This window comes from Salarias fasciatus, chromosome 2 (genome assembly GCF_902148845.1).
Source record: "Salarias fasciatus chromosome 2, fSalaFa1.1, whole genome shotgun sequence".
NCBI lineage: Eukaryota > Metazoa > Chordata > Actinopteri > Blenniiformes > Blenniidae > Salarias > Salarias fasciatus.
The window spans coordinates 18,348,196-18,373,339 of record NC_043746.1 but is presented as its reverse complement, the minus strand read 5'-3'; the positions used below and the strand labels follow the sequence as shown (position 1 = coordinate 18,373,339).

At 42.9% G+C, this 25,144-nt stretch overlaps 2 protein-coding genes across 2 annotated transcripts; one reads left to right on the top strand and one right to left on the bottom strand.

Annotated features, from left to right (window-relative positions):
- The first annotated feature begins 727 nt into the window (after positions 1-727).
- sytl4 (synaptotagmin-like 4) lies at positions 728-14,808 on the top strand. The gene is made up of 17 exons (XM_030107558.1): positions 728-883; positions 3,162-3,349; positions 3,587-3,802; positions 4,612-4,721; positions 4,869-4,968; positions 5,056-5,223; positions 5,455-5,569; positions 5,656-5,746; positions 6,043-6,128; positions 6,279-6,374; positions 7,591-7,769; positions 8,074-8,176; positions 8,682-8,843; positions 13,168-13,273; positions 13,366-13,474; positions 13,558-13,766; positions 14,138-14,808. The coding sequence occupies exons 2-17, from the start codon at positions 3,249-3,251 to the stop codon at positions 14,284-14,286; spliced, it is 2,100 nt and encodes a 699-aa protein (XP_029963418.1). The 5' UTR covers positions 728-883; positions 3,162-3,248; the 3' UTR covers positions 14,287-14,808.
- A 103-nt stretch (positions 14,809-14,911) lies between these two features.
- srpx2 (sushi-repeat containing protein X-linked 2) lies at positions 14,912-23,344 on the bottom strand. The gene is made up of 11 exons (XM_030107570.1): positions 23,258-23,344; positions 23,097-23,161; positions 19,918-19,995; positions 18,829-19,020; positions 18,564-18,740; positions 17,663-17,786; positions 17,457-17,578; positions 17,185-17,364; positions 16,886-17,019; positions 16,689-16,810; positions 14,912-15,437 (listed from the first exon to the last, which is right to left on the bottom strand). Exons 2-11 carry the CDS (start codon positions 23,140-23,142, stop codon positions 15,257-15,259), a joined length of 1,356 nt encoding a protein of 451 aa, XP_029963430.1. The 5' UTR covers positions 23,143-23,161; positions 23,258-23,344; the 3' UTR covers positions 14,912-15,256.
- Positions 23,345-25,144: the final 1,800 nt, after the last annotated feature.

Genomic DNA, 25,144 nt, shown 5'->3' with positions numbered 1-25,144 from the left:
ACAGTTTGTCGTCCATAACCATCAAAATGTCACTGACCCTCAGAACGGAGGGATTCCTCCAGAGAGCCGCTGCTGGAGCTGATGGCGTTGAGCTTATGTTGCTTCTTCTCTTACTCTTGATTCAGTCAGAGTCAACAGAAACACTCGAAGATGAAAACAAAGTCCCCACAGACGTCTCGGGCTGCCAGTGCGTGACCTTGATGCATATTTGTAGGTTTGATTCATTTATTTAAATGAAATGGCTTTTGAGAAACTCAGGACTCTGAAAAGGAAACAAAAAAGATATTTGAAGAGATCATTTAAAGACATGTAAAGACAAAAACATTGGGGGGGGGGGGGGGGGGGGGGGGTGGTGGGGGGTGGTCAGAGGGGCAGTGGTCTCTCGGCCCGCCCATGGCCACAGAGGCAACTGTCCACAGAGACCAAACCAGGCCGCGCGCTTCCCGTGTTTCCAGCTTGAGGGGGGGGGTGAGGGGGGGTGAGGGTGGGGGGGGGGGGGGGGGGGTTATCGGACTGTTTCAGACGGCTGATTTTCCACATGCAGCCCTCCTGTGGTAAATAGAGCAAAGGAAATGCACCTGTCATGGAAAATGTGTCGAGGCGCTCAGACTTTCCTTATCTTCCGGGACTCCTGCAGAGCGCGCGCTCGCGCGCACGCAAACGGACACACGGAGATCTGCAGAGGAGGAGGAGGAAGAAGAGGAAGAGGAGGAGGAGGAGGAGGAAGAAGAGGAGGAGGAGGAGGCGCAGTTAGGATCTTATTTGGAAGCAGAGAGTCCAAACTGTGTTTGTCCTCGGTGGAATAGCAGTAAAAGCTTCTTCTGCCTTTTTCTCCGGCTTTTCAGGAAGCAGCGCAGCGGAGCGACTCAACTTTCACCAACAGGTGCGTCTGATCTCCAGTTAATTCTCCATCGGCTGCTTCAGGAGAGAATAAATGTGTCGATATTTCAAGCAAACCCCTGCCCCTATCCTGAGTTGAGTGTTTGATGTGTTGTTAGCTGCAGTTTCTTTTTTGCTCTAGTTTGAACTGTTTCCATCTCTTTTCCTCCTTTTTATAAATACTGAAATCATAATATTAGTTATTTCAGGGTTATTTTACATTCATTGTGATACAGCAGAATATCAAGCATGCATATTTGTTCCACATCTTCTACTCTATGGGTGTTTTTTTTTTTTTTTTTTTTTTTCCAAACAGCCTTCCTCAAGGTGAAAACCTTTTGAATATTCCAGGAAACACACCTCTAACCTTGTCACCTGGAACATTCACCATTTCCTTGAAGGTTCTGTTCTGGTGGAAGTTGCCCTGCAGCTATTCCTAATCAGCTCTCACAGAAACTTTGCTCCAGGCATTCAAACAATGAGGAAAAACAGTGTCAGGTTTTTTTCTCCAAATAGAAGCTTTTACCATTTCTTTGTAAAGCAGGACCAGTTTCTTTTAATTTCCTTTAAGTCTGTTCAAACAGGGCATTAAGTCTGAGTTGGGAACATGACAGATGATAAGCTTGATGTTGGTCTTGAACAAATGGTAAAGCTGGGCTCAGCTCCACCCAGCTCTCTGTATCCTCAGAGGGTGGGAACCATGCAGGAGGGCCAAGCTCATGTTGTTCTTACCCGTCACACCAAAAACAAGCTTTCACCCTGAGCACGGGCTCTCTGTGGGAGTTTTAAAGTCCTCTCACATCCTGCTTCTTCTGAGTCATTCATCAGGTTGAAGTCTCTCCTCATGTAAGGAGAGAAAAAATAATAAACATGTCCAGTGGAACCTCCAGGAGTCAGAGGGACGGATATTTACTGGAGCAGTTTTCACTCAGACTCAATCAAATAAAAGTTAAAAAGAATATATAAAAAGATATGAGAATGGAATTAAGATCAAACTGATAAGAAGAAATCAACTGTTACTAACAATTAAACTTTTAATACATTTACATTTACACTTTTTTTAATAAATTGGAAAAAATTAAACAAAAAGTAAATTAAATCTAAGAGATGAATATAGAGTAAAATACAATACATGAATAAAGTAAGCTAGAGGGGGAAACAAAAATATCTAAAAAAGAAAAACCAAAATAAAAATAGTTTCAGTTTCTAAATTAAATTAGGCTTTACATGAATTATTCGTCACTATTGTAAATCCTGAAGGATAAATACATATTTAATGTGATCTAAGTTAACGCAGTTATGTTTGCACAGTGAAAGTTTGGAAAGTTTTTCTATGTTTGCATCTGCTGTCATAAAAAGTATGAGTAACTCTAGCTTAAGACCTGAAATGCTCAGTCATCATCAGATGTAAATTATTAGACAAAAGCAATGAAATCCAACCCTGTGCATCTATATTTTCCCTACACAGAACTTTTTAGTCTTGTTTTGGCATGCACACCTCTCATCACCGTAATGATAATGTTGAAAATAGAAATATATATATATATACATATATATATATATATATATATATATATATATATATATATATATATTAAAAAAAAAAAAAATCAGAAAGCAAAGAATGGAGCTTTTTGGCCACCAGTGATGCCCGACTTTCTCCATCAGAAGCAGAGTAATTCAGAAGAACTTGTGAACTTGAACATTACCTTGGGGGAGGGGGAAAAACTAGAGAAACGCACAATTTTCGACCTTCTTGAACAAATTCAGTCTGTTGAGTAAAATGAGGAACGTGCTTATTGATATCCAACAGAAAGCTTAATTGAGAAAATGCCCCTAATGCTCATGTTATCATTTGTGTTTGAATCATTGAACTGCCTTGTTTGTGTGCAGCATGATTCAGGTCATCCAGTCACTGTGTCACTGTTTTTATGCAGTGATTGACAAAAAAACCCTGTTTTAAAAGCCAGATGACAAAATAAGACGGTCTCTGTGATGTATTTATCCCAGTATAGGTAAAATAACACACACCAAACCCAAAAAAGTCACACAGGAAGACTTTCTTAGCTGTGTTGAGGCCCATAGGAAGACTTAAAAATCAATTCAAGTTTACCAACCAGCTGTTTATATATTGTCGCCACGGGAGAACAGATTGTTTACGAGTCTAATGTAGTCTTCTGTTCATCTGAAATGTTGTATTTTTATCAAATCTTTAGTTGACGCTAAAAACCAAACTTCTTTTTCCACTCAGGAAGTTTAATCCCATTCATTTTCTCCTCCAGCCTCAGGTGGATCCTCCTGATGTGGAGGACCTGAGCCAGTCTGACTGGGATTCAAAGGTTAACGTCACGACACCGGAGGCCGCGGCGATGATCGAGCTGGGCTTCCTGTCCGAATCGGAGCAGGAGCTGATCCTGGAGGTGCTGCGACGGGACGAAGAGCTGAGGCTGGCCGAGGAGCAGCGAGTGCGGTGAGGATAGGAGAGACATTTTCCTCTACTTACAGTTTGTAGAAGTACCAACATTTCATGGTGTTTTCATCAATGAAACACATTTAATCTTTCAAATAGAGCCTATTTAGGCTTGTAGTCCTAAAATCTGTCATTTTGTTCTATTAAACACTTTATATCACTTGTAAATATGTGCAGTGGCGAAGGTAAATGTTGTTCAAGTCCTGATTGTTTGTTGTTTATTTTTCTGCTTGTCAGGAAGCTGAAGAGCGAGTTGTTGGAGGTGAAGAGGAAAGGGGCCAAACGTGGCAGCGGAAAGTACAGTGAGCGCACATGTGCCCGGTGCCTGGAGCCCCTGAGTCGACTCGCCGCTTTCTCCAGCCAGTGCATGATGTGCCACCACGACGTCTGTCCCGACTGCCGCACGGCCCTGACCAACAACTCCTGGCTGTGCTGCGTGTGCTTCAAGGAATCGTAAGAAATGTCGTGTTTACTGTAACAACATACTGCAGGTGAAGCTTGTGTTTTTCCCCATGAGCCTGGAGACATCCTCATGGCTCGTTGGGAATTATTTTTAGGAATTTAGCCTTCATTAAAATTCCTCTGCAGACTGACTGATGTTTGCAGTTTTGGGCTCCTTGTTTTTGCCTGTCAGGATTGGATTGTTTGATCCATTTGTATAAAAATGATTGCTACGGTTCCACCAATTGGTTTTAAAAATATGTTGTCGGGACTGCTGTCATGTGAGCAGAGAGGCAGGAAGTCCTCCAGTACCAGAACACGCTGGGCTTCAGAAGCCTTCTGACTGATTTCAGCTGGTTAAAATATCACCCCATGTCGGTTTTAGAGTTTTCCATTCAGCTTCATTCTGCTGGGCACTCTTTGTTTTCATGTTTTGGTCCAGTGTTATAAATACAGCTTGGGCTCAAACAAACTGAAGGCTGTTTCAGTTGTAATGTTTTAAGAAATTATGGGAAACAATGTGAAACGTTTGACTGTTGAGCTTCCAGACTGAACAAATATCTTTAAATTCGTCTATAAGATACTTGAACAGCTAATATATCTTCTTTCTGCTTTCTCACAACCCTCATCAGGAGCATTTCACCCTGCTCTAACAGACATTTCCTTAAAATGCCAGAAAAGTTTCTGCACTGTATTGTAATGTTGCAAACAAAAAAAACAAAAAAATCAATGTTCTTACAGGTTTGTGTTTTTTGTAACCATTAACCAGATCGTCTGTTGACTGTAGACCTTGAAGTTGAGGTGTTTTTGTTGGACTTCAGGGATCTAAAGAAGCGAACGGGTGACTGGTTCTATGATCAGAGGGTGAACCGTTTCTCGGCGGCGCCTGGACACGACCTCGTGAGGGTCTCTCTGAAAAAGAAGCCGTCATGTGAGTCCGGATCAGGAAGCGCATATCAGCGGTTCAACCAGGAATGTCAACATCACTCTGCTGCTTCCACAGCTTTGTTATTCCAGCGGTAATGCTATAAAAGAGTCACGTTGAAGAGTGATTGAAAGTTTCTGTTCTTTGCTGTAGCAAATAAACGTGAGACAGCAGGAGAGGTGCTACTGAAAACAAACTCCAAGCCACCCAACCCTGTGCCCATGCCCAGGCAGAAGAATGTGATGAACAAGTGGTGAGCTCAGTTTCTTTACCGCAGTTTGAAAACTTCACATTTTCTCTAAGCTGAGTTTAGAAATGTCTCAATCCGTGTCACCAACAGCCATAAACCCCAGAATTCAGGATCCACTATTTCAAGGGAGTCCTTTGGGTCAAGGGACGAGGTTTGGTCCAAACCGACGCGCAGCGACACCGAGTCTGCAGAGAACGCCAGCATAGCCAGCTGTAAAACCGAGACCGAGTCCGGCCGTGTGACCCCCGACCAGCAGAGGTAACGGTCCAGGACTGAAATACTGCAGTCTGAGATCGTGATGACCAAAGTAACTCAGTGCAAATCTAATGCGAACTATCAGATAGCATGAACTCATAAAGAATCATAATGCTTCTCTTTGATTTAGTTATTTGATTCAAAGTCTTAGATAAAACCTTTTTGCTGTCTGAGATGATAATGAGAGATGGAGAGCTGTGCATCAAAGACTGAAACTAAAGGTTGTGTGTCCAGGAAAGAGAACCGCTCGGATCGATCCAGTCCTGCTGTATCCAGAGTCTCCAGCCTGACCGTCCCCGTCAAAGCCAGCATTATCCCAGATGAAAGTTCCCAACCAGAAGTCAAGGCTGTAAGAAACTTTCCCGTTTTCCTAGAAGCATTCATCCTTTTCTTCCATGGTCGTATCTCCCCGTCTCTTTGTCGTCGTCCCTTCAGAGCTCGGAAGTGAAACCGGTCTGTCCGAGTCCAGAGCTGGAAGTTGATCGACTCTTTAAGAAGAGCGTGAAACGAGCCCCGAAAAATCCAGGTGAGTCTCTTATGAACGCAGAGGCGGAGCTTCAGGGGGCGTTGGGCCCTCACTTTATCACAGAACTGACCCATTAAATCTGTTTTGAATGAGAAAATGTGTGATTGTTGTGCTAATATATGAAAATGTATGTAATTATAACAGCTAACATCACATTGCATTGCATTATGGGACTGACCCACCACAGACAGATTAAAACAACGCTATACGTATGAACGCTGCTGTTTTCGCGCCCTCTGGTTATGTTCTGTCATAACCAAATGTTTGTTTACTCGTTGGTCTGAATGTTTACTCAGAATCTGTATCGACGTTGGACCTGCGCTACAAATCGGAGTCCTCGATGGGCGCGAGGAGCCGTTCTGTACCTGGCCTGGATTTACAGGTGAGCAGAGTAAAAACAACTGAATTATTGGTGATCTTTAGTGTCTTTAATTTCTTTTCTTATAGTGCCCTTTAAATAAACTAAAGCAGTTGATTAAACATCTAGAATATGACGTTTGATTAATCTGCATGATGTTTTATGTTTCTACAGGAAGACGAGGAGGAGGAGGAGGAAGATATCGACTCGCTGGTTAACTTTCATAAGACGTCAATGGCCTCCAGCACCTCCAGCCTGCAGAGTCTGAGGGTATCTGCTGACACTTCAGTACAGGCTTGTGAAGACGGCTCACCGTGACTCATATCAGAACTGCGCGCTTATCTAAACAAGCATCTGTAACTTTAGGATATCCTCAACTAGTGACGGAAGTTTGAAGCCGATGTGTACAATCTCACAAAGTGTTTCTACAGAGAGAAAATTAAAGCCTCGGCTTAAGTGATTTCCGGGTTGTCACTTTAGATTTAGGTATTTACCAGAACATTGTAATCCTTTAGACATCTCAGTCTAGTTTTACGTAGTATTGTCTTCATTCATTTTTTTTTTAATCCCTGATCTGAGACAGCGAGCCTGAAATGGACAAAATGTGAGATTTGAACCAAGTAAAATCAAAAATTACCAGTCATGATAAATGATCCAGTTTACAGAAGTTTGCTGGCACAAAATATCCTAAAAAGGTAGATTTTAATATTTTTTCACGTATTGTGAAACATAGCTTCATACTTGTTCACATGAGAATAACACTGCTGATGCAATGAGACAACTTTTGCATTTTTGAAGTGTATACCATGTCAGATCTGATCTGATCGCTGCGTTTGATAATGGAGTGAACATGGAAACCGGGTTTTTCAGGTTTCTTCACCATGTTTTCTGTCTTTTGTCTACCTCTCATGTGACCAAATGTAAAAGCACAAAGTAAATCTCAATAAGGTGTCTACATCAGGCACAAAGGCATGGGAGTACTAGGAAGAAGTTTGATTTCTCATCATCAGATAACTTATGTAACTGGATTCAGCCTCACTAAACAGGTTAAATTATATAATGAGAGGAAAATTTTACATTTTGTTGAGCAACTGTAATGTGTTTATCAATTTATCAGGTGAAGCATAAAATAACATGTTTTGGCAAAATTTTTACACACACAAAGGAGAAGCTCAGATATCAGAAAGCCTTCGGGTTTTTTCTGTCATTATTGAAAACTGATTTCAGATGTTTGAAAATATTTAGTTATTCCATCCTCAGGTCACAGACATTTGTGAATTTGAAGCAATCATTTAGTAATGCTATATAAAAACAGCAAGGTTCAGTGATTGGACAACTAGACGGCTTATTGATACACAAGACAGGTTTTATAAAACGGTTTTTCAGTTATACCTAAAGAACTGTTTCACATCCAGTCATCAAAAAGTGAATATTTGGTGTTAACAAACAGAAAAGACCAATCGCTCATGAATGTCGTCCTGTGCAGAGCACGGCGGGCAGCCTGATGAGCATTTACAGCGAGGCAGGAGACTTTGACAGCGTGGACGTGAGCGGCGACGTCGTCTTCACTCTGAGCTACGACGAGCACACGCAGAGCCTCCATGTCCTCATCAAGGAGTGCCACAAGCTGGCCTACGGCGACGTGTCGCGGCAGATCTGCAACCCGTAAATATCAAGCCCCTTCATGTTCACAGGCAGATATCTGAAGGTCGGCGTTACGCTTGGCCTTGACTGCAGCGCTGACACATTTTTCTAGCGCACACACGCCCCTCACAGCTTTGATCATCCCGATAAGGCTGCTGTGTTTACACGCTCCATAATCACATCTCAGAGGTGATTAGTTGGAACTCACAGGAAACCTTTTTTCCTTTTTTCCTTTTTTTTTCTCCCCAATTCTCTGCTATTAGTCAGGAAATGCGGTGGAAGACCTGGAGAAACTGTGACCGCAGCGTTCTGCTTTCTGTTCCAGTTACGTCAAATGTTATCTGCTTCCCGACAAATCTCGCCAGAGCAAAAGGAAGACCAGCATCAAGAGACACACCATCGACCCCGTCTACAACGAAACGTTAAAGGTGACGGTCTGATACTTGCGTTCGCTGTATAAACTCTCTCAGGGGCCGACTTGGTGACACTTCCTGTTGTGTGACCTTGATTCTTGTCTGCTGCAAACGGTGACCGCACCCACACAGACCTCACCATTGGTATTGACACTGCAGGTTAGAGCCGCGGTGGTCAAATATTGATTCTTCCCCTGTCTTCCTGTTTGAAGTCTGCTTTAAATACAGTAATGAATCAAACTGCTGAATAGAAAATTAGCTTCGATGAATCCATTTGTAGCTGATAATCCCTCTGTAAAGTAGAATTTTCCGTTTAAACATTTGTTAAAGGGTATTATTTCGAAGATTGGAGCGGCAATTTTCAATGAATATTTGATGTCTGTTCTCCTTTTAATCTATGTTTTATGGTTTATTTAAGGATCCCGCAGCAACAGAGCATTAAAATTATATAAGTCTCTTCACTGTATCAGCAGTGAGCCGGGCCTTTGATCGCCACCTCTTCTCTCTCTTCCACCGCTAGTACTCCATCGGCCGCTCTCAGCTCTCCACCCGCTCCGTGTTGATATCCGTCTGGCATCATGGCCGCCTCAGCCGAAACGCCTTCCTGGGAGAGGTGGAGGTCCCCCTGGACAGCAGAGACCTGGATTCCACGAATGAGGACCAGGCAACTCTCATGGCGAGGGTAGATCATTATATTTCATACGGTGTACAACGATGTGGCTGTGCAGAGTGTCCTTTATAATCCCACTTATAATACTTAAACACTTATAATAGTAAAAAATTTTCACTTTTCAAAACATGATTACACAGTGCTTCATTATAAAACGTTTCCAAAAAATGAGTCAAGTTGAAGAAAACATCTATTTTTCAAGAGTGACTCATAACTTTTATCTAACCAAGAAAAGTCAGTTGAGATTAAAGCCCAGTTCTTCCGAGCAGACCGGGCAGAGATGGGCTGCAGCATTTACAAAATGGTTACAAAATCACACAGTTACAAAACTACACAGTTAAAACACAAATCGGAAGATCCATGATTCAATCCAGGGTGCGCCTGTCCATGTGGCAGTGCTGTTGGGCAATGCACTGAATTATTGTTGCAACTGGTGTGTGTCTGAAAGGAGAGGTGTGTGTGTGGAGGGGGAACGAGTGACCTAAACTTTAGGGAGGAGTTCTTTCTGTTCAGTGAGTTTATTTGTTGTTAAAACTGATAATTCTAGATTTGCATTCTCAGCTGAAACTAAATTTATGAGCTCCTAGATTACCCAAGAGCAGCTGTCTAACCACGTGTTCTGTTTACATTCGGCGTTTCCCGTGCTTTGCATGGCTCCTCGTAGCTCTCAGAAACAGCACAGTTTGCAGTAAAGTTTAAAACCTGTTCTGTACATGTACTGTGTTAACAGAGAGAAGTCCTCATTTGCTTTTTTGTTTTTTGTTTTTTATAAACCTGTCCTGTCCAGCATTGAAGCAGCAGAATGGAGTTCTGGCTGCCGTTATGTGCCCGACAGATTTGCTCTTCTAAGAGGAGCTTAAGTATCAAGCTCCTTTTGTAAAAATGCTTTCTTTATTTTATTTTATTTATTTTGAGTACTGATACATGATATTGCTGGACCTGACAGAGGGACGGAAAGACAGATAATGAGACAAGGGAACGAGCAAACAAAAAAAATTAATGAAGAAAATGAAGAGAATGCAAAGATATGACGGTCTTGAATTAATATCGAAACTCCAGAGAACTGGCTACTGCACCTGCATAGAGATATAACAGAGGGTATCCTACGGACTTTTGTTGGAGATTATAGTTGGTAGTGAACTGGGGCGTGCAAACTGAGGAGCAAAGTATGAAACTACACCAGAGCAACAGGAGACACCTGTTACAGATCTCCATTAGTCTAACCCACCACAAGAGAACAAGGTAACCGAGCCCACATGCAGAATATGAAGAGTGATTAAAGATCAGCGTGAACATGCAAATGTGACCTCTGACCCCTGAGAAGACCAGAAGCAGGCCAGAGAGGCGCTCAGGGCCCAGACAGCCAGCGGCCATCCCAGAGCCCAGATCCGAGCCACTCCCCCAGGCAGACGTCCACGCACCGGTCCAGAAGGGCTCAGAGGAAAGCCCAGCCAGGACCCCCGGCGGCCACAGGACCCGGTCCCAGGGAGCCAAGACTAGCAGGTGCCGGCCCCCTCGGGATGCCTGGGGCAGGGAGGCAGAGCCGAGAGCCCAGGGTCCAGGAGCCAACCCCCCCCAACTCAGGCAGACGGCCATGACCATACCCAGTAGAACCGGTCCACATGGGCGGCTACCCGCCCCAGGCCGGAACCCCCACAGTGCTCCAGCTGCGTACCCTGAGATCCAGGGTATCACAAACCCCCAAAGCCACCTCCACCCCCCTCCCATCCCCGTCCCCCTACCTCCCTCTCCCCAGCCCCGCCCAGCTCACCTCCCTCCTCCCTAACTCCTTCCAACATCACACAGCCAGTCAACCTTAACACCCAAGCACACTCGCATTCCCCCCACATCCAGGCCCCACCACCACCCACACCCTCCACCTCATCCACAGCTCCTCCAGCTACAGGCAGATATGCACCCCCCAGAGCCAGCAGCTCCCCAACCCATAGCCGGCCCAAACCCCAGGCCTGTGGGGAAACAACCGAACCCCCACCCCCCCCCCCCCCCCAGTTGAAACAGGGTTGTAGAAAGACCCCCTTGCCCTCTCCTCCCCCACTCGTGAGTGTTGAAGTATACGTTGTTTTCAATTGAAATTGAGCTGCAGTAACCACACCGTGCTGCGAGTGAGGCCAACCCTCCCCGAGCAGGTGGAGCTGATGAATGGCAGGTCAGAGATGACTAGATCCTCACATAATGCTTGCTCTACATTGAGCCATGGCTCATCTAGATTGCTAGGTTTAAGCCATTTGGAAATATATTGCAGCTTGCTGGCTAGGAAGTAATGATTGAAGTTGGGCAAGTCTAGTCCACCTCTGTCTTCAGACTGTTGTAAAGTCTTTAATCCGATATGTGACGGTTCATTTTTCCAGAGAAATTTGGATGTATATGAGTCCAGGGATTTGAACCAACAGGACGACGGTTTGGTTGGTATCATTAGAAATAGATAGTTAGACTTAGGTAAAATCATTATTTTAATGGTGGCAACCCTCCCCATGAGTGATACAGGTGAGCGTCTCCACTGTAAGAGTTCATCTTCTATTGTTTTCAATAACGGAACATAATTTAGTGAAAGTTCTGGTATCCTGGGAGAGTTTCCAGACTGTTTTGTAGTATTTGGTGTGCTTTGTATTTCAGTTTATAGGCATGGGTGTAATCTTAGACCAGTTGAATAGGCAGATATTAATGAGAATTTGCCAATAAGTGTGATTGTCTGGGAGATTTATTGCTTCATCCACTGACAGGAGAATCAAACACTGTTCTGTTTTCATCTTGCAATTTTGGAAGATTGATATCATTTAAAAAAGTATCAATTTTCTCATCTGTTGTGTGTATTTGTTATTGGTATAATGTTTTATAGAAATCTCTAAAGATGCTGTTTATCTCGTCTGGGTCATGGCTGATTTTTCCTTCTGTGTTTAACAGCAGAGATTGTGTGAGAGGAAATTATTTTTCCCTCATCACCGCTTTCCCTGCCTCCCAAAGAACACATGCTGAGGTGTCTGGCAAATCGTAATTTTGTAAATATATAGACCATTCTCTTTTAAGATAGCGGATAGACTCAGGATCTTCAAGCAATGATGTATTAAATCTCCAGTTTCTAGTTTGTAGTTTATTCTTCTTATTTCTGAGAGTAAATGATACTGGTGCGTGATCGCTGATGGTAATAGGATGGATTTTGATTTCTGAGATGTCATTCATCAGTGTGCTGCTAGTTAAGAAATAATCTAATCTAGAGTAGGAATGGTGAACTGAAGAGCAGAATGTGTTTTCTCTTGCAGTGGGGTGATGAGAACGCCAGGCATTGCAAAGACCAAAATTCTGTATCGTTTCACAGTTTCGGAGGATTGCCAGACTCGTTGGAGTCTGTCCATTCCTGGGTCACACACCATGTTGAAATCCCCGCCTATAATCAATGTGTGACCTGAGAGATCATCCAGTGAGGAGAAGAGGGAGTGAAAAAGGGAGGGGTCATCAACATTTGGTCCATAACATTAGCAATGCAGAATTTAACGTTTTGGTTAGATAATGTGTTGATAGTAAATCTGCCTTCTGGGTCCACGTCGTCCTCTGCTTTTCCTGCAGCATTGCTGCTCTCAGTAGTGAATTTCTTAAATAGGCAATAGCCATCAGCCTTAACCCTTTATATGGCCCTCGTTGGAACACTTGGGAACTGAAAATCCTACTCTGAAGTGCAGTTGAAATAAAGAAACAACGATATGAGGATATAATCATCCATCCATCTTCTAACAAAATCTGACATTTGTATCACCATTTGTAATTTAAAAAATAACATAACATCTGGTTTTCTCCTTTATTTGCAAGAAAAGATGATTAAAAAAAAACAAACAAACTGGTAAATATGACAGTTCAGTTAAGAAACGGCAACAGTGAAGAAATGTTCTCACAGTATGTAACCCCTGTATCAGTCTCAACCATCTGGGTTTGGTTTGACTGTAGATCAAACATCAGTGTGGCAGGAGGCATGTGACTCCATCCTGTTGTCGTAGTGGCAGATGATATGAAATGGTGAGACAAGCAGGAAGGAGATTTAAGCACATTTGAACCCAATATCAACTGTGTTTATTCACTTATATCTTGTAAAATTAAATGCATTCAGTGTAGAAATTATTAAATGCTTTCATCGTGATTCAAAAGGCTTAATTCAGTTAGGTCTTTATGGAAAATCTGAGGCCTTGTTAAATAATCCTGTTTCATGTGTTTTTAATTAATCCTCTGGATTTGGTTCTCTGGTAGCCCTGATCATTGTGCTCCATCTCTTGTATTGTTTACTAGATTCGTGTTTCTTTTCTTTGTTAAACATGGTTTTCTTTTACAGGCAGCCTCTGCTGTGCCAGCTTCAGCTTTCGCTCAGGACAAAGGAGAGCTGGTGATCTGTCTGAAATATGTTACGCCTAAAAGTCCACCAGCGGTGAAACGAAAAGGTGGAAGTATGATTTTAAAAAAACTTTTAACTCCAAGTGTATTTGGCTTATTTTTAATTACTTTTTTTCCCACGGTTTCTTTTTCTAATCAGGTAAAAAAGCGGTGCCTGAGGAGGGCGGAGAACTGCACATCCTAATTAAAGAGGCGAAGAGCTTGACGGCCATGAAATCGGGAGGAACGTCAGACAGCTTTGTAAAAGGGTCCGTGATGAAGTGCCGGCTCTAAACTGCTGCTTAAAACCATTCTTCTCTCTAAACTGACATAACGCCCTGCCGTTCTGCAGGTACTTGTACCCCATTACAGGGAAGAGCACAAAGAGGAAGACTCCAGTGGTGAAGAAGAACCTGAACCCCCACTACGACCACACGTTTGTGTACAAAGACGTGGCTCTGGAGCAGCTGAGGGCCATGTGTGTGGAGCTGACGGTGTGGGACAGAGAGGCCATGCTGAACAACGAGTTTCTGGGAGGAGTCCGCCTGAGCTCTGGGAAAGGTACCCGTCAAAATCCAATATTTACCTTCTCATTTGGCCCATGGGTCTTAGAAGTGACATTTAAATATGTAAAGCTTCACCTGACATTCACTTTAGCAGCTCCCTAATGAGCAGGTTTTTCATTTATGGCATTAAGTTGTGCTCCTCCAATAAATTTGCATGTTTTTCTGTTGTCAGACAAATTTAAATACAGAGAAAACATCTCTATTTTTTTGGAATATTTTGTTTTGTCATTAAAGATTGCCTCTCTAAGAAGCAGCTGTGAGGCCTCCATGCCTTTCTATCCCCTAGATTGAAGGAAAAGGAAGTTTTGTGTTATTTATAAGCTCAGTGCTGATTATCTGCCTGCTCTGTAATCTCCACCACTGCAGGCACGGTCAAAATAGGAAAAGAGGAAGTGGAGCTGGACTCGGTTGGAGAGGAGGTCAGCCTGTGGCAGAAGATGATGCAGTACCCCGACTCGTGGGCAGAGGGCACTCTTCCACTGCGCTCCTCCATGGGGAAGGCCAAGGCCAAATGAGGACTCTGTGAAGCTGGATCCTCCGATGCGGACCGAAGCTGAGGCGAACATGAAACTGTGGATTAAATGTTGTGTTGCAGGTCGATCAGACCAGCAGTCTGATAGTTGACGGACCAGCTGAACATCTGCTCACGCCAGCCTCGCCGCGTGGGGTCCGTCTCTAACACCAACCCACCTGCAGGCTGCTGTTACCGCTGAAAACGTGCCAAAGCATCACCGCAGTGCATCCATTCCACGAGCAAGGACACAGTCACTTTATATTTGTTACAGTTTAGGCTGTGCGTAGTGTATGCACAGCATTTTAGCACTTAAACTGTGTTAATCTGCCACATTTTTTTCTTCATAATTTTAAAAGATTCACTGTGATGCATGGGGAAATAGTTAAACATAGAAATTTATTATGCAGAATTTCTGATGTTACATTCAACAAATATTGAGATTTAACCTGACCATCTTGTTTTATATTAATGCTGTCTCTTAAAATTATATTTATACATGTTGCATTAAATGACTTGATTTGAAGTAACTAAGCCTGTTTCTTTTAATGTACATATTTTATGTTTTAAGTCCATTAGAGTTCGGTCAGAATCCTGTTCTGCTCACCCAGAAAAAAATTAACTAAACATCAGGTATACATTTATTCTCCAACAAAGAAAAATCAATAGTTCTGTTAGTATTGCATTGTGGGAGTTTCTCTCATTTAGAATTAGCTATCAAAGGTTTATATTCACAAAAATAGACATCATGCCACCATATGTTATGCATTTGTGGATTATATTTTCTGTGATTTAACCTCCTCTGATATTTTGGCGACAGTGCTCGAACCTCAGTGTTGTAAAGTGATCACAGTTGAACGTGAGGAACCGTCCTCTGGTTTCCCTCCGAATGTTCCTCCGGACCTGGTTTCTGTTTTTTCCGCTCCCTCTTGTTGTTGCTGATGCTGCGCCGGCAGTCGTTGAGGGTTATTAGGTTAGTCACAGAACTCTCTGTGGAGCTCCAGCCGCTCCCGCTCCTCTTCATCCAGCATGAAGCTGTCGATGTAGGAGAAGAGCTCGTCCGACGCGATCGGCATGATGAAGCGCTCGCGGTCCAGGCCGAGCTCGTCCAGCAGCACCATGCTGAAGTACGACCGGGAGATCCTGAACACCTGCCTGCACAGAAACACGACGCACGCGGCCAGGTCAGGTATAGAAGAAACAGCATTTCAATGACTGGAATCCAAAATAATACAGTCCTGTAGAAGAAAACTCCTCCAAACAATCAAGTTCTTGGTCTCTCTGAAGAGAACATTAAACACTGAAACTTCAGAGATCAAAGTGTTTTGCTCAACAGCTTTCTTTCTCAAAACTGAAGTAAAAATAGAGAAATCGATGCTCATGATAAATTAATGATCCCCTCTAATTTGTTTAAAAAAAAAAACAAAAACATGAGAAAACTGAAAAATATTGGGTGAAGCAGCAAAGTGTGGCTTGGCCATGGCGCAGAGAATCTGAAACTGGCTGGAGGAATGATCTCATTTTGATCTTGTTTTGCTCTGTGAAACATAATGAGCTGAAAAGATTAAAACACCCAATAGATTAAAAGGAAAGTGCAGACTCAGGTGTTTGTGTCTGCCCATCCATCCACAGCTTTATCTACCTCGGGGTTGCTGATCCCAGCTGACTATGCATTAAAGCAACGTACGTTCTGAAGGTCACCAGTCACCGCTTCTCTTCTGAGACACATCTGGACTGAGGGAGGAAATCAGACCTGCAGACTGCACACACACATCTCTCATTGCAGTGTGGATTCAGGTACGTTCTCAGGCCACTGCACCCTGTTTACTGTGTCGCTTTGGTTGACATTCTTTCAACATTTCCCACACCTCCTGTGTTTTGTCGTTTCGGATTTCCCACAGTGCTTTGCTCTGTATCTGTGTGTACTGTGCACTCACTCTGCTGAGGAGGGTTTGTGTGTCAGTGCAGAGGATGAAGGTTGGAAGGCAGATTTTCCAGTGTGGAAAAACTGAGCAGCGCCCCTTCCTCACATTACAGAGTCGTTGGAAAAATCCTCCTCTGAGGCGAGTCTCCACACATCTGATTCTGCTTCTGTTACCAAGCCGTGGACTCCGGAGGGATCGCACCGGCTGCTAGCTGGAACTAACTATTGATGTGTTGCTATGTTTGGCAGTTTTAATCAAAGAGGTCTTTTTTTCACTTTTTAAGGACTAATGTAGGATTTATTTTTATTATTATTATTTGAAGACTCCTGACATTTAAAGAGTAACAGGAGTAACTCCTTACTGCTAATGAAAGGCTTTCTTTTATGGAGCCATTAAAGAATGGAGTTTTTGTGACCCGAATCTTATTTTTCCAATAAATAAACCTGAAAACAGCTTTAATGACTAAAGGTTATCGTCTCACCTTAAACCCTCGATCACTTCAGTCTCCAGCAGCCTCTCCTTGATGCGTCCCGTCTCTCGTGGCGGCGACCCCAGCAGCTCGATGACGGTGAAGTGTCTCAGGTCTAATCCACAGTCTGCCTTCTGCAGGGGAAAACATGTCCAGGTTTTGATCTTTCAGTCGGTCTGCTTGCATGAAGTTTTTAGCAGTTTCCTCACTTGTATCATGACGTTCTGCAGCTGGTAGTCGGCGTCGGAGATGTTGGGAGCAGAAATGATCAGCAGCCTCCGCTTCTCGTAAAACTGGTCCAGGAGAGCAGAAACCGTCTTCACGTCGGACTTAATCTCCATCGCTGCAAACACAAAGCTGCAGTTAAAAGCTGCAATTACATTTTCCTACTGCAGGAAACTCGCATAACTTAATAAAAGACTATGTCTGCATTGTTGTTGAGGTTCATTCTAACGCTTCCAGTTTATTCACGGTGGTCTTTGATAAATGGTTTGGGGGCACTACTTACGGACGCACTCGGCGGGGCTTCCGTCCCAGCTGCGGCTGAACTGGCAGACCCGACTCGACGCCCCCCTCAGTTCATGTCCTCCATCGCAGTGATAGTCGCATGTGGCGCCGTAGTTATTCCCATCAGAGGAGCAGGTGAGGGAACCGTGCATGGGCGGAGACAGTTCGGTACATCTTCTCACTGCGCAGAAGACACCAGGTCGACTAAAACACATCTGAATTCAGCGTGCGCTGCAGTGGCCTGACGAGTGTGTGATTTACGCTGCAGCTTACCCTCCACACGTACAATGAACTTGCAGGCGGCCCTGTTCCTGGCTTGATCGTACACTTTATACCGGATGATGTGCACGCCCTCTTGAAAGTCGGTGCCTGGCTGCTGGCCCACGAGGATCACGCTGCAGGGAGACGGGCAAGGCCCACATGTTTAATTCCACTTTATGGTAAATAGAAAGCAAGAGCAGAGGAGGGCGGCGACGCACTCCAGCGATTTGTCGGCGGTGTCTGAGGCAGAGGGAGGGTCCCAGGTCACCCTGGCAGTCAGCTTCCCAGGCTCAGCGACCTTCAGTCTGGATGGAGGACACTTGATCTTTGGAGGATCAATATCTGTGGGGGGAGAAAAGCCTGGTAACTCAAAACAACATGGAGCAACGTGATTATCATATTTGAACCACTAAAGATATAAGAAAGCAGGACATGTGCATAGAAAAGCAACAGGAAACCGCTTGGAGAGAGTTCAAACAGGAAATAAGCTTGTTTTTGTGAGACTTGAGAGAGCAGACGCACGGGGAGCCAATCTGATGGAAGAGTGATGGAAACTGTATACCAGAGCAGATGGACCGATTTAAAAGTTCACATTAAGGCTCTGAATTAAAACTGTACTTGGCAGGATTTCCATAATGATCTTTGAACATCTGCCCAGCTTCGATTGGAAGAGTTCTCCTGGAGCAGAAGTGAGAATTAATGAAGTACAAACAGTTTATTACTGGACTCCAGTAAAGTTTACAGCTATCTGTTATTTTGGAAATATTTTTTCAACTTTTATGAGACACATTTTAATGGAAATATCTTCACTTTGTATTTATTATTCAAACAAAACATATAGTACTTAACTCAAATCTGTGCTTTTAGACTGTGGGAGAAAAACCATATTTGTTATGTTATGAAACAGGAGTCCTGACCACGACGGCCCAGCTTCGTTTAGTTTCCATCTAAAAGGAATTTTCTGGTTTTTTTTCCACACTTGCAGGCCAGCATAAAGACTTCCATCAGCACAGAGGGCACAGTAACAGAGAATATGATGCATTTGAGTGTTCAGAATTGCATTTCATTCCTCAACAGCTGCACAAAGGCAAAAACCAGCTTAAAATATGTGCTTTTCACCTGAACACACTGGCTGCGCGCCGCTCCACGACCCCCCGTGCTGACAGGTGCGCGTGTGTTCCCCCTCGATCCGATACCCAGAGTCGCAGGTGAAGCTGCAGACGGAGTCCACCATGAAACCCTGGGAGCAGAAGTATCTGCCTCGGTGAACGAGGGGCAGAACGTGGCAACGCATCCCTGAAGCAACACCACAGCACACAGTACAGGTCAAAACAAAAAACTGTCCACTAAAAAAATGATTAGAAAAAGAGAATTCACTGCTTACTGCGGCAGTAGGCGGTTCCAGACCAGCGCCGGTTGTTGAGACACTGAATGGAAGTTCTCCCGATGAGGCGGTATCCTCGATCGCACCTCATCTCGCAGCGCGTCCCCAGAGTGCTCCTGTGGGCGCCGCCCCGAGGGGAGCGGCAGGTCGCCTCGCCGTTAGTCAGACCCGGAGGATGACACCAAAAAGGATCTGTATTTCCAAAAAATAATCAGGGATGAGAATCAAAGCAAGATTATGAAATTTAATGTAATAATAATGATATACTTTCTATATATTCGTTTCTTCCAATATCTTTCTATGTATAAGAAAGTCTGTGGAAAAACATTTTCCATTGTGAAACGAGACCTCAAGTCAAACATGAAGGAAGACGTGGAAACATGCAAGATGGAAAATGCAAAATTACATAGAAAATGGTTCACAGCTTGAGAGGACGTGCATACATTTTCATAAATCAAGTGCATTTCTGTTTGTGGTGTTAACCTGTGGAAAAGCCTTAATGACACTTTGAAAGAAAGCAGTGACACAAAATATCAAAGCTTAATAACATATAGGAAAGTAATTTCCATATAGAAAAGACTTTTTTTGTCAACAAAACATATTTCTCTGTTATTCTTGTATGAACTGTAATTCCTGAATTTGTATCAATGATCTTCATAGTTTCTATTATAGTCAAATGAGAAAAGTGAATTGCCCTGAAAAGACTGAGAGAAAATCCCTTTTTTTTTGCATGTAAAAGAATAAATGGAACAAAGACAGAACTGGAATAATGAGCTTTTTGTTACATTATGCTCCTTCTTAAACAAAAAGAACACTCCAGTGGAAAGTAGAAGATTTTAATTATTGGTGTGTGTGACTTATTATGCTTGTGGAAAATGATAATGAAAGGTCTACTTTGCAGAACTTGGCATGTTCTAGTGGTGGTAGGAGAGACTGCCCCCCCCCCCCCCCCCCACCTCCAACCCCACCCCCATGATGATCCACGATGTCTGAATGATGAATATAAAAAGGAGGAGGATTAGTTTGTACTGTCATCAGTATAACAGCATGTTCTAAAAAAGCATGAGAACTGTTTTTTTCCATACACACCCTTGTAGTCAAGCTGTGGAGTGTCGTCTTCCTCTGCAAAGTCATTGTAGCTGTCGTACACCGTGGTGCTTGAGACAGCTGGAAAAGCAAAACAAACAGCAAATAAACAATTCAAATGTTTAATATTAGCAAGATGTCAGACACCGACCCGCTGGCCAGTGAATGTAGGTCACACAGTCGTTTTTACACAACTTCCTTTCAGGCTTCCTTTAACTCAATTCCAGTAACATTCCTGTCCAGGGACACCTGGAAATACAATCACTGGCTCGAATAGAAAGAGTTTTAAACCTGAGCAGCAAAAAACGCTCAAAGACTCTTGTTTTCTGTACATCCAGAGCTTGATGGGTTTTTTTATTGTGCTGTTTACTGGACTTCATTAGGAGCTTCATTTGAAAGTAAACCAAGACCACACAGCATGTTTTTAATACTAACATGGATATTGAGCGTCTTACTCATCACTTTTAAGTGGCGTTGCTCATGTGATGAGCTTTCTATTCGACAAACAGCTTTCACTGCCATCCCTTGTTCTCTGCAGTTGTGTCTGAGTCTCATTATCTCCTCAGAAATCCCCAAAACGACTCCATGTTTAGAACTGAGACTTTCCAGCCGGTCGACCTCCACACCCCCATCCCCGCTCAGTTCCTGCTCCACTTCCTCGGCTTTGTCTGCTTTCTGGCACACTCCTCTCGGACGTCTTTAACACATTTTCTGTTAATAACGCTGCATCACATTCCACTCCGCTACTCCAGGAGCTTCTCGCTCGTGTCAGACACTTCTGGATTAAACCCGTCGTCAGCATTCTGCTCATAATGAGCTCAATGTTCCACTCGGTAACTCTTCCCCAGACTAATATCCCCCCCACGCAGAGAATTGGCCGCTGAGGAAATAAATATGCATGAACTCATCAGTGCGAAGCCCTGCAGGGCTCAAAATAAGCCCGGCTACAGGTGACAAGTACCGTCACGTATGTGGTAATTAAAGCAATGGACTTTTAATCACAGACAGACACAACTAAAGAAGGACAGAGAAAACAGGATATTTTTTTTTACATGTAACAGGAGTTTCAAAGGACTTTACATGTTTTATTCAATTAACAAATTTATCAAAAAGCTTTCTGAGTATGAATAAATTGAACACATCATAATGAAGTATCAAAGATCAATAAATGGACAATAATGTAACCCTTTATTGGGAAAAGTTACCATATTTAGTTACATTAGTGTTTTCTTCATGTTTCTTTTGAATTTATAATTGAATATAGATGCAATCATATAAACATGCTGCTTGTTTTGTCCTCTTTTCTCTGGGAAAACATCCTTTCTTCCCAGTCAGCTCCCTGGAGCATTCAGAATGAAAATAGCATCTATAAATGATGAAGAATTGTGCATGTGCAAAGTTTTGGACACATAAATCTAGTGCAGGCTTTCAAATGTTCACACGTTTTTCCATGTAGTCAATTATAAACAGGATTCCAAAGAAGACACTTTTTTAAATTTGATGTTAAAACAAGTTTAATTTTTTATCAGTGTGATGCTGTTTGATTTTTTTTTTCATTTTGAAACGGCACAAAGGAGCGTTGTACTCTGAATATGAGTCATATAATTCTGCTGAGGCGACACCCTGGCAAGTTATATTTCAATGAATTCATTCGTCATGCATTTTTGCTCATGACCTCTATTTAACCATGACCTGGAGCTCTCTATTTTCTATTTCTCCATTTTTTTATTTACACTTTGAGACTCTTAAGTGTGACGGTTGCAGAATACCAAGACACTGACACACACGGCTTCATTCACAGAGCAGACTTCACCACAGAGACGTGCATCCTGCAGGCCGAGTGAGTCACACCTGGAGAAGGTTCCTCATCAGCCTCTAAAGACAGAGCCCAGACAATCCTTCCAATTACTCTGCATCTTCATCTGACTCCGTGTGTGTTTCCGGGAGGATCTCGGGTCACGCTGTTATCTTGCAGGATTAAACGGTGGCTCTAACATGTCTGGCCCAGAGGGGGACTCCTCAGTCATTAACTGGCAGTGACTGGAGCCGAGTTGTAATTAAACTGCTTGGTCAGGAGCCGAGGGGAGCGCAAGAAGAGCAGCGGCACGGATCATTTCAGATTATCCTGACTGCACTTTGGACAGTTTCACTCTGGGAGATGCGGATGGAGGCTTCTTCATTCCTACATTTGCATTCACGAGGTGACCTCAAAAATCCAGCACATCTGCATTTAATAGAGAAAGTTCCAACTGCTGAGATGAAAGTATTTCCCAACTGAAGGGAAGCAAGATCAGTGAGTGGTGCAGACTGTCTCCAGAAATCTAGCATTTAATGATCTGTATTTCCTGAGTGATACAGTTACTGCAGCGTAATAATGAACCAAACAATCATGAAACAGAGAGGTCAAATGAACAATCCTACATTCACAATGGAAATGTAGCACTTATTAGTCCAAACTGTAACAAACAGTTGTAACTAGACCTACTTAAGATAAATAGAGTTTACATAAGAAACTCATCCAATATGCCACACAAGTTTGAACTGAAGAGATGAGTCCAACAGACTGTACACTTAAATGAACCTTCTCTTGATGGCCTCATGGTGGTGCAGTGCCTCTAATCTCATGATCTGATTCCAGTTGGGAGCCTGCCTTCATGGAGTTTGAGTGTTTTCCTGAATGTGGGTATATTCCCTCTGAATACTAAAACTGCCATGTAGATGCAAACATGAGTGTGTGCTGTTGGACTGGTGACCCCTTCAGTGACCTAGGAGTTGCTCTTGCTCCCTCACACAACTCAATGAGGCACCATCAGAGATGGGTGGATGGATATACTGCTTGTTTTCCTTATAGAGTCGTTTGTCAAAAATAAACATAAAAACGTGCAGGGTTTTGAACTATGTCTCTTGTGGAATTGTGAGTGTATTTCTCAAGATCCTATGGGGGATCACCGAAAAATAATCGTATATTTTGCTCATACATAATAATTATTACAGTACGTGGTAATAAAACAGTAAAACACGCTGTATTCGTCCACTAACATCCAAAATGAAACTTTAAAATAACATTTAGGGAGTTTTACTTATGATATTTGTTAAGAACTTAGTAGTTTTCATCCATACTTTTCTTTCTCATATCATCACAAGAGCACACAGCGCAAGAAATGCAATATTTCTTTACTTACCAGTAAAGAATAAGATGGGTAAAACCACTACGCTATGGAGAGGCATGCCTGAAACAATGACACTCCTGGAAAAGAAAATAACGGAGGTCAGTTTCCACAGTCTGACACAAAAACATCAAAGTTCGAGATTAGAACCAAAAAGAAGTTTAAAGGCGGGGAACCTTTAGAAAAAATCCACTTTGTATGATCTGCATTAAAGTCTGCTGCCGCTCCCGTTCTGGACTGAAAGTCGGATCCTTCTGTTCATCACTGAGGGTAAAACCACTTGGGGGCACCACTGGACCTGAAACATGTGTGTTTCCTCCCTCTGCTGCATTAAACATGACTGTTTTCAACTCCTCCCCAAAACACAGCTCATGTATGAGCCTACAAAATGTGTTAAGTGGAATAAATTAATCCATTTACAAACATTTTTTTTCACTTTTGTGTCATTTTATTAAATATTTACAGAAACGTTGTGCAGGAAGGAGACGGGGCGTTAAAGAGACAGAGATATTTGGCTTGTTTTGTCTATCCAGAATTTGAATATTCCCTAGAAAACAAACTGAGGGAGGACAATGATGTGACAGTGCCAAGTGACATGATTAGCATAGCTTTGTGTTCAGTGTAGACAGATATCTGAATTTTTGAGCTTTCTAAACTCTTTTTAACCAGTGCAATGAATTCTATGGAGTTTTTTTTTTATATTGAATGAGTTGTAGATTTGCCTTCTTAGTCATGAAATAAATGTTTTTTTTGTGTGGGACTGATGCTCAAGTCCTTCCATTTTATGGATGGCACAGATGGTTTTGTCAGACTGCCATCTGTCGATTATATTTTGGGCGTGTTTGGGAAGTTTAATGGCTGATTTGAGTTGTAAATATTGCAGAAACTGACTGTTTCGGATGCTGTACTCCTGGACCAAACAGGGGAAAGAGGTACAACAAAGTCAGGATTTTTCCAAATGAGGGTGAATATAATGTAAGTGATTCATGGAATTCCAATCACGCTGGCAGAGTTGAATGATTTAACTTTAAAACCTTGTCTTTACACTATGATGGAGAATCATAGGGAAATCCATGCACATCCAGAAATCGCAGAGATGTCAACTTGACACCAACGGACCTTCACACCATTGATACTTGCTTTGAGGTCACACTCATGCTAACCACTACACCAATGTGTGAACAAATTTTCTTCTGTGCGGATTATTTGGAACAGTAAAATGGAATTTGTTGTGGATTCATGTGGTGTCCTCCAGCTTGTGATCCATGCAGCTTTAATATGGCTTTGTTCAACTTGGCTGGAGCCGATCACAGCTGACTATATGCAGAGATAAGGTACACCCTGAGACAGGTTGCCTGTCCAGCTCAGAGCAAACACAGAGAAGTAGTCGCACACACTCACATCCACACCTAGACACACCTCGAACCATGCTTTTGAACTGTGGGAGGAAAACAGAGAACAAAGAGGAAACCCATGCAAACACAGCAAGACTCCGAAATTGAGCCAAAGATATTCTTGCTGTGGGGCAAAAGTTACCACTTTCCCACTGCGTGAGCCCTGAGGAGGCAAATAAATAAAACAAAGAACAGAATTTTCCAGTGACAATGATTCAAAAAAAAGCACAGGACAATCTGAAGGACAAATGTCCTATTTGAACTGAGGCCATCTAGCAGTAAAATGCAGCCTAAAAATGAACAGAGGATAAGTATTCATTAAGGGTGCTGTGCAATAACAGGTGAGCGTCTAATAATAACAATGCATCGGTTTTATATAGCGCTTTTCTGGACACTCAAAGACACTTTACATTGCATTATTCATTCACACCATACTGGGTGGTGGTAAGCTACTATTGTAGCCACAGTTGCTCTGGGACAGACTGATGGAAGCGAGGCTGCCAGTCTGCGCCATCAGCCCCTCCGACCACCACCAACCATTTACTCTCACAACTTTCATACTTAGGCAAGGTGAGTGAAGTGTCTTGCCCAAGGACACAACAACAGTTCTACGCCTGCGGGAGTGGGGATCGAACTGCCAATCTTCCGGTTATAAGACTACCCGACCTA